The sequence below is a fragment of the Vigna angularis genome, chromosome 3, assembly GCF_016808095.1.
Source record: "Vigna angularis cultivar LongXiaoDou No.4 chromosome 3, ASM1680809v1, whole genome shotgun sequence".
In the NCBI taxonomy this organism is placed as follows: domain Eukaryota; kingdom Viridiplantae; phylum Streptophyta; class Magnoliopsida; order Fabales; family Fabaceae; genus Vigna; species Vigna angularis.
This window is the reverse complement of record NC_068972.1, coordinates 1,306,094-1,323,632: the sequence shown is the minus strand read 5'-3', so window position 1 is coordinate 1,323,632 and position 17,539 is coordinate 1,306,094. Positions and strand designations below refer to the sequence as shown.

General features: G+C 28.8%; 1 protein-coding gene across 1 annotated transcript; it reads right to left on the bottom strand.

Annotated features, from left to right (window-relative positions):
* Window positions 1–14,490: 14,490 nt before the first annotated feature.
* LOC108326574 (F-box/LRR-repeat protein 10) lies at window positions 14,491–17,130 on the bottom strand. The gene is made up of 4 exons (XM_017560144.2): window positions 16,867–17,130; window positions 16,585–16,790; window positions 16,425–16,518; window positions 14,491–16,102 (listed from the first exon to the last, which is right to left on the bottom strand). Exons 1-4 carry the CDS (start codon window positions 17,077–17,079, stop codon window positions 14,657–14,659), a joined length of 1,959 nt encoding a protein of 652 aa, XP_017415633.1. The 5' UTR covers window positions 17,080–17,130; the 3' UTR covers window positions 14,491–14,656.
* Between the last annotated feature and the right edge of the window lie 409 nt (window positions 17,131–17,539).

Genomic DNA, 17,539 nt, shown 5'->3' with positions numbered 1-17,539 from the left:
CTTGTGTGATTGTGATGTGTAAGTGTAAGATGCATGTGTGTTTAAGTTGTATGTGGCCGTGATGGTGGAATGGTGAACAGCTTGGAGGATAGGGAATCAGAGCTTTTTTTTTCGCACACCAACCACATACATGAGTTTTTTTAATTTCATAATAAAAAGTATTTTTTTAACTTTATATATATATATATATATATATATATATATATATATATATATATATAAGATAAAAAATCTTATACCATTATTTTAATATTTTCACTTAAATGTTAAATATAATTATAATATATGACATATTGTGTAAAAAAAAAAAGTAGCTTATGCATCTTTTTCAGCAGTCTCTCTGGAGGCTGAAACCGCGATTTCAATTTGAATTTGATGACCACCACCTGTTCGTGTTTGTGTTCTCAATGAATGTTCTCCAATACTGTACGCATTGTTATCAGAAGTTAAAAACGGAAATATAACCTGATAAAATATTGGTTGGAACACTACAAAGGTAAGAAAGAATGAAGTGGCGCATTGTGGGTGCTTACTCATTTGGATAAGCATAAGCCCTTTGAGAAAACTCAATTCTACCCTTCTCCACGAAAACGATTATATTCACCAAAAGCTAGATTAGATCTAAATATACCATTTAAATATGTTGAACATGAATAGATCTTTAGATTCAAGCCCATTGTCGCATTATCCATAATGGGAGAGACACTGCAAAATATTACTCATTTCTTTTTGGGGTAACAGTTGAAGATTTATTTGTAGGGTGGTGCTGCATGAGGATTAAATAAGAGAGGAAATTTTATGTTTGTATGTTTTTGCCATTACAAAACTTTAGTATAATTTTTTTCCTTGTTCATAATACGTGGTGGGACCAAATTTCGCAAATGTGTGCATATTTTTTTTTTCTTTTTTAAATGCACAATCTTCTACATGTCGTGATAACTATCATTTGAACGAGGATTTGAAATATATTATAATTTTATTTTGATCACATATGCATTTGTTGTCACCCGTTCGATGTAATCCGTAAGCATCACATGTTGTGTGTAACATAAAATAATAACACCACTTCGATTTTTTACATTCATGATAGAGACACAAGAAGTAATTTGAATATGAAACTCTGTTGGTCATATAAAATGAAGAAAGAACTACAGGAAACATTCTTTTCACTAATAAACTCTTTAACATAGTGTATCTTTCAAATGGAGGATTAATTTGGTCATTTTCGGAAACTGTTTCAGGGTAAAATTATGCAAACAAACTTAAAGAATATTATCTTGTTGATTATAGATTTTAAAAAATTTGTGTGTCTCACGTTGTTATGTATAGTCATGTGGAAGTTAGGAACTTTAAATTAATTAGGGTAACGAGAATTAGTCACGTGGGATGAGGAAACCCGAAGTCACAAAATGTTGCGAAACACAAGGTTTACTCACACCACTGACACCAGCACACATGATATTCACATTCAAGAAAGCATCATTGCCAGCGTGGAAAATAATTATTCTCGACCGGATCATTGCAAGAATATCCCTGAATTATACCATAATACGTTTAAAAAACTCTCAATTTTTAATTACAACCATTAAATGATTTGTTTCTAATAGAATTACTATTTTTGTTTTAATAATTTGGGATTCAAACTTTTATTTTTTAACTGAAAAATTGTCTTTTTTTTCTACTATTCCATCAAATATTGTCTTGAGATAAATGATATAGTAAAACATTTAGGATGTGTATTTTTTACATCTGTTTTTTAGAATCAAATACTCTTTTGGACTTATGATTTGTAATTTAAAATTAATATTCATATTTCTCATTCTATGTCTTGTATCATTTATTTTCTTATTTGATGATTAATTGGTCATACTTTCTCTTATTAAGATATGTTATATTATTCAATTAATTTATTCTAAAATTTGTATTTATTCTCATTTAATTGTGATAATTTAATTTCTATATTTGCATAGCATAAATATGTTTTGATTTATTTGTTAATATTTGTATCCTAATTTCCTAATTAATCTTGTATGACAGGATTTTTACAAAAAAGTAGGTCAAAATTTTATCTTTCATTACACAAACACATGATATATTAGCTATAAAACTCACTTATGATGTTAAACAAATTATAAAATATTAAGATCAAAATATCATATTCTCTTCATGTATATAATCCATGTCAAAAATATAAATTATTTTAATATTTTATATATCATAGAAAAACACTCTTGTGAAAAAAAATAGTAGTGTTGAGAGCATTTTTCTTACAGGCATTATTATCAAGCTTTAATGTCTTAATTAGACTAGTACTCTAGAATCTCAATAATCATCTGTTTAAGGAGTATACACAAATAAAGAAAAAAAAATATGTCAATATCCATTAGTTAAAACAAACTTTTTTTCAAAAAAATAATCAACTAGTAAACCTATATATATATATATATATATATATATATATATATATATATATATATATATATATATATATATTATCTATATAATATGAATGAATGTGTAAATTCTCAAATAAAGATTACAACCTAATTTAGTTTTCAACCATATAAAATAATATAAATTATTTAATATTTAATTTATATGTATTTATATAAAAAAAATCATAATAAATATAATTTGTTTAAATTTTATGAAGTATAATTTTTATTATAAGTTTAATATTGTTACATATATTTTGTATTTTTATTTAATTTTTTTAATCATTTTTTATATGATAACTATGAATAATTTTTGAACGATTATATAACATCAAAGTTTATGACCTTATTCTAAAAAAAATCCCACATCGATTTTAAACTTAAATGTCTTTTTTTAACTAACTTTAAGAAATCAAAACACAAAATTTACAAGTCAATATAAAATCATTCTCCCATCCAAACTTTTAGATACTCTTATTTCTATAAATCTCTATAGCATAATATAAGACAAAATATAAATGTATTATTATCCATAAAGATACATCCACTAACATAATAATGAATACCTCTTGAAATACTATTTATGATCATTTTTACATTGATATATACTGATCCAATTGATAAAGACATTATTCAATTAACTATATTTTTTTTTTAATCTCAGGAGTTTTTCCCTTTCTAGTCTAAACATAAAAAACTTTAAAATATATGTATGATATTCTTAAGTTAAAAAAAATGTTTTTATGTCATTTCCTCCAAAAGCTATCAACGTGATATATATTAACATCTTATATGTAAATTATATTAATCATTATTTTTAATAATTTATAACAGTTAATTTGAGAATAAAATTGTCCTTTTTCTCAAAACAAAGAATAATTTGTATTGAATAATAAGACAGTGAGATGGTAAAAAGATATTTTAAATATATCACATATCCCGTGATATAAAAGATATATAATTATACAAGATTTTATACAACTTTAGTGTTCAAACAAATATATAAACAAAACATTATTTTAATTCAACTCTCCAATTTATGTACTTTATTTTTATTATATTTCAATATGATTGAATCATGTACACACTATATTATTTTGAATTATCATTAGAAAATTAATTAAATATTTAAAATATAAAATTAAATAATATAGAAAATAAAAACTAGACCAAAAATCATGATTTTTTAAAAAAACAAAAGACTAAAACTATAAAAAATTAAATAAAAATATACAATAGTTAATTAAAAAAATGAAAAAGGATCGGTGACCCTTCCGAAGATGAAGGGACGTTTTGGACGAGGTTGACAGTGCAACTGCCCTTACTTTCTGGTTTCCCCGCTTTATCCGAATCTATGTATTCAAAAGTCAAAATAACTAATATTTCTATTACAAATTTTGGTTATTTGACTTTAAAAAAATATTAATATGTTAATATTTTTGTTTCAAAAATAAAATGATAGATCTAGTTTTATTTATTTTTTAAATACTCTCAAACCATGATTTAATGAATAAAAATTTTATTTAATTTTTAATATATATATATATATATATATATATATATATATATATATATATATATATATATATATATATATATATTCCGATGAGTTATCACTCAATACAATATAGCTACAATAATTATATTGACGAAAAGAGTTTTTGATAATTATTTTTTCATTAATAAGAATGCTTCAGTTTGATTTGTTTTGTAAGATTTGTTGCTTCAGTTTGATTTGTTTTGTAAGATTTGTTCTTCTTAGCTCCTTCTTTTTCGTACAACAACATTTTTATTATCTTTATAGATATCTTTCTACCAAAACTTAATTATAAAATGACGATTTGTTAACTTAAGAGCCCAACTTAATTTTGAAATAATTTGATATATAAAAAGGTAATAGTTTTAAATTTAACGAGATTAATCATTTTATGAAAGTTAATAACCAAATGCTTTTAATATTTACATCAAAGTTTGTGATTATGTATATGAAAAAAATATTTAATAAATTAAGATCAGTAATAAAATTAAAAATAAACTGCATTAAAAAGATTTCGTTCTAATATTAAATGGCATAATTAAATATTTACAGGTTGAACAAAATGTCAAATGAAATGACAGTTTAAGTTGTGCCTGATAATATTGTGATATAATTTCAACATATTACATCTAACAAAATTATAAAATTCATCAAGTAGATGTTTTTTTATCCATTTTTAAATAAAATTTAGTACTTTTTATAAAAATTAAAAATAATAATTTCAAATTTTATACAAATAAAAAAATATACATTAAAGTTTTCTAATTGTACTGGAATTAAAACACGTTTAAGTTGATTTATAAGGGTGAGACTTTTATTTTTAATATTCATCCTCTTAAAAAATACAAATTAAAAGCGTTAACACCTGGACACACTGGGTGGGAATATCACGTTGGTCAAAAGAGAATATTAATTTATTTAATGTAGATAAAAAGATTGGGATATTATTGTTTACGATTTAAAAAATATAATAACTTATCATCCAAAAATAATAAATGAGAGGAGGATAATCAAACCCCAGATACAACCTCAACTGAATATCGTATCATGTTTTTTTGACTAGGTGCAGTGTTTAGTTGGAAAAAGGAAAAAAAAAGACAAAAAGTATGAATACGATAAAAATATTAATTTTATTTTGAATATTTTAAAATGTAATTATTTTTAATTGATTTTTAATAAAAATAATTTTTTGAGTATTTAAATTATTTTTTATTTTTATTTGGTACATTATTATTTTATGATATAGATGGCGTAATTGTTACTTTTATATTTTTGTTATTATTTTTTTATTTATTTTTTTCTTTTTTAAGAATAAGTTAATCCATGCAGAAGAAGTGAGAGAGATTCAAGAGAATAAATAGACGGATTAATAAGTTGAAATAAATAATATATATATATCCATGTCTTATCAAACAAAATAATAAAAAATATTTTAAACAAATAAATTTTTAATTAAACCTCAACTAGAAATTCTTAAATTTTTAAAATAAAAATAAGAAAAGCCAAAAAAGAGAGATTAGAGAAAAGAGTTGATTTGTCTTTTTATTTAAATTGTTTATTTCAACTTTTGGTAATATGTAATTTGTAAATCAACTTGATTTAGCGGATTAACTCTTCATATATACATGCCTTCATAAATATCAATAACATCTGAGTCAACTATATAAAAAATCGACATTTCTCTCTACCCAAAAGACAATGGGTGGTCTTTCATCTTTATAAGATGCTCTCTTGTTTTTATCTAATGTGAGACTTGAACTCACATGGATTTCCAACACTTATCAATTTCGAATGATGAAATACTTGAAAAAATATTTTAATATTAAAGTCAGTATTATATTAATAGTTGAAAAGAGTAGTCTACTAAAGAGAAAAATCATCTTATTTATTTTCTGTGTTTACTTATTTATAGCATTTTTTATTGCCTTTTATAAGGACAATTCAAAGGTTTATGAAATCCAAATAATGAATTTTTTATTTTTATTTTCTTTTATACAATTAAATAGTTTTTCAATTCAATCCAAACAAAAGTCATAGTTCTTCATCAAAATATATATGTAAGGAAAACTTTAAAAATCTATAAATTAAAAAATAATGAAAAACAAAATTAAATAGAAAACGCATTTTTAATCCTAATACAAATTCAATAAATAGAATTAGAAAAACAACACATATAAAAAACATATTAATAAGAAATGAGATAAAAAAAATTAATACACACAACTAACATAAAATTTAATAAATTTAATGAATAGAATCTGACAAAATCCTAAAAAAAAACTTTGTAATAAAAGAAAGTAAGAGAGTAAAAAAAAATGATAATAATATGAGAGTCAAAAAAATGATATTAATATATGAGAAGTCACATATAGATAAAAGAAAAAAAATGATTTAAAAGAATAAAGACAATCAATGGTTGTAATTTTACAAAACAAGATTATAATTTATTGAAAAAATATTTTAACTTTATAAACATCACTTTTAATACTAATATATTACCCTATAATAATTTAATTAAATTTTATTATCACACATAAAGTTATAACTAATTTAATAGAAGTACGTTGGTAAAAAAATATTTTAGACCTTTTTATATTAAACATAATTTTATAATTAATTTAATAAGAGTATATTAGTGTCGAAAAACGTTTAAAGCTTTTTTTTTCATAAACATAATTCTATAATAATTAATTTGATAGAGTAATATTAGTAATATTGTTTTTTCAGAGGCCTAAAGGAAACGTTTTGTCTGTTTTATTCTTAAACACTATTTTAGATTATTAAGAAAGATGAATCATAACTTAATAACTACCAGATAACGGGAAGATGTCAAGTAGTTGATTAAGTTCGGTTTTGTATCAAGAAATTGTAGTATTTTAAGAATTTAATAAATACACCAAGGCTTTATTTATTTTTTCTTTACCAGTTGACATCATTTACATATGGTAATAATATAAAGTATAACATAAATTTTAGTATTTTATCTTTAATAATATTCTTAAGTCATGAAACAAAATTTGTTGAAAACCAAAAGTATAAAAATAGTGAAAAAATAGTGAAAAAAAGCACAGATAATAATTAGTGCTGTCAAAATGGCTTGTAACTCGCGAACCAATCCGGATCATGACGGATTTGAGCAAGATTGGGTTTGAAAAAATATAATTTTTTTATGCGGGTCAGTTTTCAACCCGGTGAGCCGGGTTGAACCCGTGGTGGGCCGAATTGGCCTACCAACCCAATTAATTTAATTATTTATTATTTTGTATTTCAATATTATTAGTTAACATTTTTTATATTGTACAGGATGATAAAGAAGAAGATGTATCAAGAGAGAAAAATATTATAGATTTATCTATTCAAGACTCTAATATTATAAATGAACAAATGATACAAAAATTATCAATATTAAAAACTTATTTGTTTTGTACATGTTTTTTGATTACGCTTAGATTGTATGATACTTTTATTTATGATTTAATACCTCTTTTGGTCCCTCTTTAGGGAGGCAATGTTCAAGTCCGTCCTATCTTTTTAAAAAAGTTCAATGTGGTCCCAACTTGTGAAAAAAGTGTACAATTAAATCCTTTTTGGTCACGGCGTTAAATATTTAACGATCCAGCTGACGTGGCTTAACCCGATAATATTCTCCAGTAAATGGACCAAAATCTATTACTTTCAAGAAGGATGTCTTTGAAAAAGTTAATTAACTTGAACAATGGTTTAACTCAGCCTCTTGATCTTCCCTTCATTTTGTTCTTCGGCTAATTCTTGATTTTGTGGAGGGGGTGGAGGAGGAGGAGGCTGATTTTGTTGATCTGGTGGGCTCTCAGTAACAACTGACTGGGGCAGAATGACCAATTCTACCTGTATCAGAGAATGTATGATAAACAATTTACTGGGTATAAATGCATATATAAAGAGAGCATGAATATGATCAAGTTATGATATAACAATCAGTTTTCGTAAAACTTCTCTCTCACACACAAAGCATTAAAGCTAAATTCTAAAGCTAGGATAAAACACTAACCCTCAGCATCTCCTTCCAAAATAATGAAAAACTACTAAAATTATGTTAGAGAATATTGAATAACTTTCCTTAGTCCTTTTCATGGGGAATTGCAGATCATATTGTTAGATTACACCATTTTTTGAAATCAGACAATTTGGGGAACAATCAATCTGTTTTCAGACAATTTAGATTACACCATGCTTAACCCCAAATCGCGATTTCTGCAACCCAAACCCTAACTCAGAATTTTTTAATCAAAACATATCGAAAACCTCAACTTCTTAAAATTATCAAATGTAAACCCTAACCTGATTTGCGGAATTCAATTTGCTCTGCAGATTTTAGCTTCAAGATCACCCAATTTGGAAGATAGCTCCTCCAAAATGCTTAACCCCAAATCGCGATTTCTGCAACCCAAACCCTAACTCAGAATTGTTTAATCACTGTCATGTCAACTTTAATGAAAATCACATGTTTACCCCTTATGCAGCCACGTTATGAACCTAAACAGCCACGTTGCACAGATCACTCCACGCTGTCTGCTGGATCGTTAAATATTTAACACCGTGACCAAAAAGGATTTAATTGTACACTTTTTTCACAAGTTGTGACCACATTGAACTTTTTAAAAAAGGTAGGATGGACTTGAACATTGCCCCCCTAAAGAGTGACCAAAAGAGGTATTAAGCCTTTATTTATTTATTTTGAATTGTGTTTAACATAATTTTAGTGTGAAATTTATTTAGATTTGAATTAAAAAATTGTAACTTTTTTATTTTAAAAAATACTTATAATTAAATGAGTAGTGAGTCAACCTGTAGTTCGAATTTTTTCAACTCGTTAATAAGTGAACCGGTTGGGTTAACTCACTGAATGACCAATCCGTGGTGGGCCGGGTCGGATCGAGCCGGTTACCCATTTAAAAATAATTAAAAGAAAAAGTAAATGATCAAATTTTACATACAATTAAACTCTAGATATTTATAATTTTTTTATGCTTTTTAAATTATAAAATAACTTGAATTATAATTAATAGTATAGTTAATTATCTTATTTCGTATGATACAAATAAAAAATTAAAAATATTTATTTATTTACAAAAAATTACAAAACATTGTAATAGAAAACCAACACAGAGTTTTTATATTTTGACTGGTAGAAAATAAATAAAAGGTCATACAATGCACGTGTTAGCCCTACTTCCGATATTTTCTGATTCTATCAATAAGTGTTATAAGTCAACAAATAAAACATTTTTTATCTTCTAAATTTTAAACCTCAAAAAAATAGCTGGAATGATTTCCCAAACCAAAAAAAAAACAATGAAGAGTGTAAAAGAGGATTACGAGCACTAACACTAATTAAATTTTAAAAACTCTGAAATTATTTACAAGGATAGTTAATCTAATATTGGTTGGGTTTAACAGTGCAATTAATTTGATGAAACATGACATAAATTAGTCCATGGATTTTTTATGATTGGTCAAATTTAACCAAACTTTAATTATCCAAATTTCCTACAACTTTTTTGCAGGTTATCTATATTAAATTTCACTCTAGCTTAACCCAATAAATTTTATTTTATTAGACAACTTGATTATTTATTATTTTAATTTACTAATGTTTAAATACTAAATCTGTATTTTGTTTTTTTTTAAATACCACAGTTATATAATCTACTTTGAAAAAAAAAATTCAAATAACGTAACAAAAAAGTTTAAAAGTTACAAATTAAAAAGAAGAAGTGTTTTTTTAATGTGCAACTTTGGCTTAATAGGATAAAAAATGAATTAGGTATTAGACCAATACAAAAAATTAAGAAATCTAACTCACTTCATCTATAAATTATTTTATTACTTAATTAATGAATTTGTACAAACTTAACCCTTATTCACCTTATATTAGAATATAGCTAGTAATCAACTTGCTGGATATTCCTTGAAACAATACTACCCTTACTTCAAAATAACAACAACAATTTAATTATTTAAGGTTGAGGATATTTAATAATTCATCATTGAAATGTCAAAAGAATTATCTTTGCAGCAAGGTTTTTCTTTTAATTGTAATTTTTGACATATTAAAAGTGTTATTTTTATTATTGTAATACATGTTATGTTGAGTCTAAAAGAAGAAATTCATTGAAGATATATTATATGATATTAGAGTTTAATTATATAAGAAATTGACACGTTTTTTTATTTAAAACTTTAAAACAATTAGTCGGTGGATATTCAACAATATTCTAATTTTTTATTTTTATATTTAACGCAAGACTAATATTTAAACTTAGTAATTCTAACATGTTTTACTTGACAACCAGAATTTCCATTTCTATTTTTGCATATTTGTTGAGAAAAAAATTAAATCATATTTAATTATAAAATATTGTTTTGTAAAATCAAAAAATTACATTTTTGAGATGAACAAGAGGTATTTTGAAATGAACCATGGAAGTTGATGAATGTTTGATTTTCAACCTCAGACCAAGAAAAAGACATGTTGGTCAATGTTTTCCTAAATAAAATTTCAAAAATGATAGCCGTAGCATGTTTGCCTTCCATATAACCCTTGTGTTTCATGTGTTATTATGTGAAAGAAATTGACCCTGGAATTTAGACTTGTGTTAATATCAATAATTGGTATTATCCAGGCATTGAAGAGTTAGACTAAAGTGGATTAGTATTGGGTTGATAACATTTGTCAACGGTGACTCACAGATACATTATTGAAGAACTTTTTGGTGGGTTGTTTGTCGTTGGAAAAGAAAGAAACATAACAGAGACACTCGTAACATTTTTTGGTGAATGGTGACGGAAGACTAGTTTAAATCCGTGATTTCCAAAACTCAAATAAAAGTTGAAAGCAAACTGGAGAAATTACAGGACCTAGAAAACATAATTGATATTTTTATCTTTTAGTTTTAAATTTATTGATTCATTCATTTTTTTTCACTAATCTTCTTTTACTTACATTAACTAGATTTTTAGCTGAGTTTGAAAAGACTGAAGAGAAAAAAAAAACAAATTACTTAACAAATTGAAAACGTGAAAACAAAAATAATGATCACATACTATCATTAACCAAAAACCAAATTAAAAGGCACTTAAAAAGAATCAAACATTAAAAAAAATACACTAAATTAAAAATACGAAAAGTCGTCGGTTACTTCAAATTTAATTAAGTCTATCATTTAGAACCACGGATGGATTTGGGCTGGATTGCTTAAAAATCTATTAGGCCTGTAATAAGTGGTAGGGATTATTTATGGTCTTTCTTCCTGCACCACCATAATTTCTAATTGCATTCCATTTTTTTTGTAAAAGCAACTTCCATATTGTCTTTTCCGTATAACTTCTGGAACAAACTTTCTCAAACTTTTGGAACATATTTCTAGAATATGATTTTTGAAATATTATTTCCAGAACAAGCTTCCTAAAACTCAATATATTTCGGAATATATTTTCTTGAACAGGCTGTCTGAAACACCTTTTAAAACAAGTTTTTCAAAATGATATTTTTTTTTAAACTGGTCTTCTTTTTGCAGTGGAGAACGGAAGTGTAATAAGAATGAAACAATGGTGATGAGATGAAGATGACAGCGGAAGAGTGGTGTAGTGAAAGGAGGTATTTTAGCCCTTTTCCTAATAAGTCTTTCAATATGGGGTGCAATTAATAATAAAGGAGGTGTGAGAACCATTAAATTCCCCATCTTAATGAGAAACGTGTGTCTTCAAGAGGGGAACGAGACTCAGGAAGTGGAAGACAGGTGACTGCAGGAGAGTGGACGATCGATTTTCTGAGGAAATATATAAGCTAAAATTTCAAAAGCTGGTTCCACTTTCTGCATGCAATCTTCTCCTCCAAACCTTCTGAACTCGTTTCTCCTCCTTCTCTCTAAAATTATCATCTTTTCCTCCATTAAATCTCACGTTTTCTTCCATCTGATCATTCATCAGAGTGTATGTAAGGTTGCTAAGGTTGCTGGTGGCAAGGATCCTCCTTTCAACCGATCGTTTAATGGTTTGAATTGGTAGGTCTTCCTGATTCTAATAAAGTCTAGTTTGGGGCACATGCAAACCAAGTTTCTGTTGCATGTGTTTATCTTCTTCTTCTTCTAAGGTTCTGATCACGTTTCTGGTCTTTTGGGTGGTTTGTTTTCCTCAAATAGTGAATCTGGGAGGTTGAGTGTTTGGTCATGGTATAAATTATGTCTTGTGAGCGATCGGTCTGTTAAGAGGTAAGGGAAGCTATTAAATTTAATTATGCATGTGATGATTTTGTGTATGTATGGAATGAACTGATTGATGATTTGTATATGAGTGTATGAAATGTATGTTTCTGGATTTTTGGTGGTTCTGCATAAGTCTATAAGGAGTCTGCAAAATTATGTAGAATAGTTGGGTGTTCGGTCTCAACCGTTCGGTTATGGTTAGTGAATAAGTTATCAATAGAGTTAGCATTTTAGCCTTACCAGGGTATAATCGTTCGTTTTATAGGAAGTGATTAATATATCAAGTGTTGATGGTTATATACAGTTTTAATCAGTCTTATTGGATTAGGTATTTTGGTTTGTGATAGCTCATATATTATTATTAGTAGACTTCGTACTAGTATTAGGCTTAAAATACGTTCATTTATGATCGAATATAAGTTTATGTATATTTCAGCTAAAATGTCTTAACGTTTGGTTTCCTTAAAAGTATTAGGTTTGATGAATAGTTTGTAGGAGTAATCATAGTGTTCGATATAAGCTCTAGGTGTTCGGTTTTGTCAAATAATGAAGTAATGTTCGGTCTTACACCAAGTGTCAGTAGTTATAAGTGCTCAGTATAAGCTTTAAGCGTTCGATTTTGTTAGACAGTGAAATACCGTTCGTTCTAGTGTCGAGAATAGTTAAATATGGTTCATTCTTATGTTAAGTATTTGATTTAATTAGAGTGTTTTATTCTTAAAAATGTGTTTGGTTCATGTCAAAGTCCTAATGATTACATAAACGTTCGGTTATATTGTCTGTTGTTTTGATCCTTTCCGTTCAGTTGTAATTGAGGGTGGTATTATTTGAGCGTTCAGTCTTTTTACATGAAATGTTGTTTGATCTTGTCATGCTGATGTTATGGCTTGGTGCTGGTTGCTTATTATAGCGAAGATCCATTATGAATGAGAAATATTATTGGCATTCAAGTAAAAGTTTATGTTTCAAGTAATGTGAAAGAGAATTCCGGGGAGGAATGTCTCAGTGTAAGGATAATATTGTGGTAAAGTATGAATACGGATAGTGAAATTCATGGAGTTCATCCTGATATTCTGATGATTACCAGTTCTCAAGTAGAGATGAGTAAGTCATCGTGTGAGAATGACAGGAGGTCCTAGCCCATAGGTTCTTGGGTGAGTTATAACGGACTAACCTTGGGTGACAGCTGATGGTTTTCCAGTTACTACACCACTCGAGTGCACGAACGACCTCAAGCTACGTATTCATACAATCCGGATGGTCAAGTCAAGTGTCGGTTGTACATGAATTATGATATTTAAGTTATGTGTGATATCTATGTTGGCTCTTGTATGTTATAGTGTTCGGTCTGTAAGGGTTTGTAGTTATTACATGTATGAATACATGCTCAATTGAATTATAGTAGCTTATCCTTATTTTCTGTTTTTATCTATGTTATCGTTCGATTTTCTATTGCAATGATCATCCTTGTTGGATGTGAGCAGAAGGGGAAAAGCTTACGTTGGAACAGGAGCTGGACGGTGAGACTCCTGCTGAATAGGAGATGACCGTTCGGTCATATAGTATAGATAGTTTTGGTGAACCAGACGTTCTCTATTTTTGTTCTGTAAATATAACCGTTCGGTTATATATTGAACGTTCGATAGTAGTATATGAAGCTCTTGTAAAGTTAAACGAAAAATTTTATGGTTATTTTTGTAATAACGGTAAGTTTTAACTTTATTGTAGTAACTGTTCTATCATATTATTAGATGTTGACACCTATATATAATTGTGTGCTATATTTTTGAGATGTCACAGTAGGTTAGAAAAAAAAAAGCCTTATATAGAATAATTGAGTGATACTAAGTAATTATGCAATAGTATTACATAAAGAATGTTTTTTTTTTCAAATAATAAAACGGTAACTAATCATATTGCTTAAAATAATAATAATAATAATAATAATAATAATAGTAAATAAATAAATAATACAATATCTAGATTAAGTATGGAAGCTTTCCAGTTCCAAGACTTCTTATTTTTATCATATTATCTAGTTTGTTTATTTTTCTTCCCCTTCCTTACAATGTAGATAAGTTATCGGATAACAATTCAATCTAAAAAACAAATATATATTATGATAAATTTGTGTTTAATTCCGCTCAATGTTAATATATGAACTACTAAATCTAAAGAAAAAACTCAACAATCACGAGTAATACCACAAAATTATAGGCAAACTACAAGGATTTGAAAGATTAAAAAATATCAAAATATTAAAAATCTAGAGACATTTTACAGAACATTATCCATACAGAGTTACATCAAAAGGATCATACAGAAGTCTTTTGTACTAAAACCTGTGACAAATAACATCTAGCCAGAGAACAAAGTTACAACAAACAGATATACATACAGAGTCATCACATAAAGATACACGACAACAGTATAAAAGAAAGTCACGCAACCATTTCATCATTATTTTCAGCATCGCCCATCTCTTCAAAGTCACTGTCAATATCTGCTTCAAGAAGCCATTGCTCAAACTCATCCACGTCATCATAATCATGTGTGTATAACCCATCTGAAGTATCGTAGGGATCAGCCCCAAGCTCCTCACCATGGCATGCCACATGTAAGAAAGGTCTGCTTCTGGCTAAGGCATCTACCATGTCTCTGTTAACATTCCCTGTCACTCCCAACCATTTGAGCCTTGGAAAATATGGTTTCTTCAACCAGCGAAATGCAAGCGCTGTAATGCCACCACAGTTATAAAAATCCAGCAATCGCAAACTGCTTCCATGTTTGGCCTCGTCAATTAGCATCGAAGCTAATGCCATGACTGCAGTATCACCAACCAGAGGGCATTGTCGCATACGGAGCTCAAAGAAGGGAATCCTACTTTTTGCAAGCAGCAGAACTCCATTATCCGAGAGGTTAGGAAGGTTAGATAGATCCAGTTCTCGCAATTCCAGCACGCAGCAGCCATTAAATAGAGCTGTGATACATTTATCTGTTAGTCTCTTGCAGCCACGAAGAGACAATGCATACAGTGAACTAATAACAGATGCTCTTAAGTACAAAAGTCCTGCATCAGTTATATCAGAGCCATCTAATAGTAAAATTTTCAGTCTAGGCAGAGTGCCAATGGCCAGGAGAGCTTCGTCCCCAAGGCTTCTGCAATCCCTCAGGTCAAGAATTTTGAGTTCCTTGTTTGATGCCAAACTCAAAACAGCATGGTTAGTTAACAGATTGCACCGTCTTAAGCTAACATGTGTCAAAGTAAGGGATGTTGCGGAAATATCATGAAAAACTAAATCAGTTAAATGAGTCCCATGAGTGACCTTAAGCTTGTACAAGCGAGTGCAAGAATGCAGGATGGTTTTGAAACCAGTGTCTGTGACGCGACAAAAGCCACCAAGGCATATGCTTTCCATGTTTGCACACTTGTCTGCCATTAGAAGCAATCCCAGATCATTCACTCTTCGAAAGTAGGTAATGAGAAACTCCTGGCTTCGAACCAGTGAAAGATGTTTCAATCTCCCAAGTTGATTAATTTGTTGAAGACCAGCGTTGGTCAGGTCAAACGTAACTCTTGGTTCAATCAATGGTGCATCTTGAAGATCCAAATGCGTCAAAAACATTAGACCTTTGGATATTGTGCCGATCATAGCATCAGTTATATAGTCTACATTAAGACACAGTTTCTGAATGCTTGGAAGTATAGCCGGTTGAACAGGATTTGAGGGCAGATGGGATCCCAAATTTGGGCTGAGCAGTTCAGTGACGGTAACTGAAGAAATGTAGCCAATCTCAAGAGAAGTGAGTTTCTCTGATGCAGAAGCCCAAACTCGAGCAAAGTTGTGCCGTAGAAAGAGAGAGACATCAAACATCAGAATCAGTGCCTACCAAAACAATCACACTACATCTTAGACCCAATTAAATCAACAATTAACGAGCAAGCAGCAACGTTGACTACTACAAAGATTGAGTTTTAAACGATTTTAAGGCACATTAGTAAATGAGAGATGCCAAAATAGATTATTATTCAATACAGTGGACAAGTTTCCCTAATCCAGAGATAATTGCAGCATAAATTGTGGTCGGTAATCATGTAATAAAAGCTTGTATCAGACAACATCCAAGGAACTGCATGTGAGTTATATCATATCATAATTTCATCAAATGTTGAGATTAAAAGTTTCAACTTTAAATGGCATGCCTTACTTCCAAGTGGGAGCAACCGCTGAGCAACTCCTCCAGATCGGAAATATGAATGGCCCTCCCTCTTTTCTCGGCGACGGAGCCAAGGTAAAGAGACCTGAAGGGGAAAAATGATGAGTGAAGAGTATAAAGCGAGCGATGTGGGAGATGAGAGAGAGGAAACCTTAGATCCTTGCAGCGGTTGCCGATCTCAGACAAGAGTCTGCCACTGAAATCGGCGCAATTGTGGAGAGATAGGTCTTGGAGGGAGGGTTTGAGGAGGAAGGCGATGGCGGAGTCATCGAGGCGGGAACAATCGAGCTTGAGAGTGGTGAGGTAGGGATTGGGCGGCAGCAAGGGTCTGAGCATGTCGCCGGAGGGAGCAGTGTCCTGGAAGAAAGAGGAGAATGAGTTTGGGAAATTGGGGAAAAATAAGAAAGAAGAAGGTTAGGAGAGAGAATGGTACGAGGAGGTTGAAGGAGGGGAGGAAAGAGAGGATGTGACGGGCGCAGGAGCGGAAGGCGGAGGAGGTGGAGGCGAGGGAGCAGATGGAGGCGATGTCCAGCTTCGTCATGACGGTTGCCACCAGAGCCGACGGCAGCCCATCTAGGCTCGCCTCCCCGGCGACGGCAGTTTCTTCCTTCGTTTCCATCACACAAACTTTCCTCAGATCCTCCATTATTCTTAAACATACATTCCTAAATAAATAAATTAAAAAAAAGGACCAAGCCCGGGGTAAGGTAATAAGTTAAAAATACGAGTTTTATAATAATGTCTTATTAGATTAGACTAACATAAAATTTGAGGTATTATATTTTTTTTAAAAAATTCTTACATCATTAAACTATTTTAATCTTAAAATATATTTTTCTTTCAAAAAGTTAGTAAAATATAAATTTATTTTTTTTTTGTTTGGGTGAAAATTAAAATTTAATAAAATTTAAATTAATTTAAAATTTTTATTTTTGATTTATATTCTTTAAATTAAAAATCCAGATAAATAAAATAACTAAATATTAAAATATTTATATTTTGGGATGAAAAATTAAAACCCAATAATATAAAGATATCTATACTTCTTAGAAAAAGAATACATAAATCATAAATATTAAATTATTTGTATTTCATTGAAGAATAAA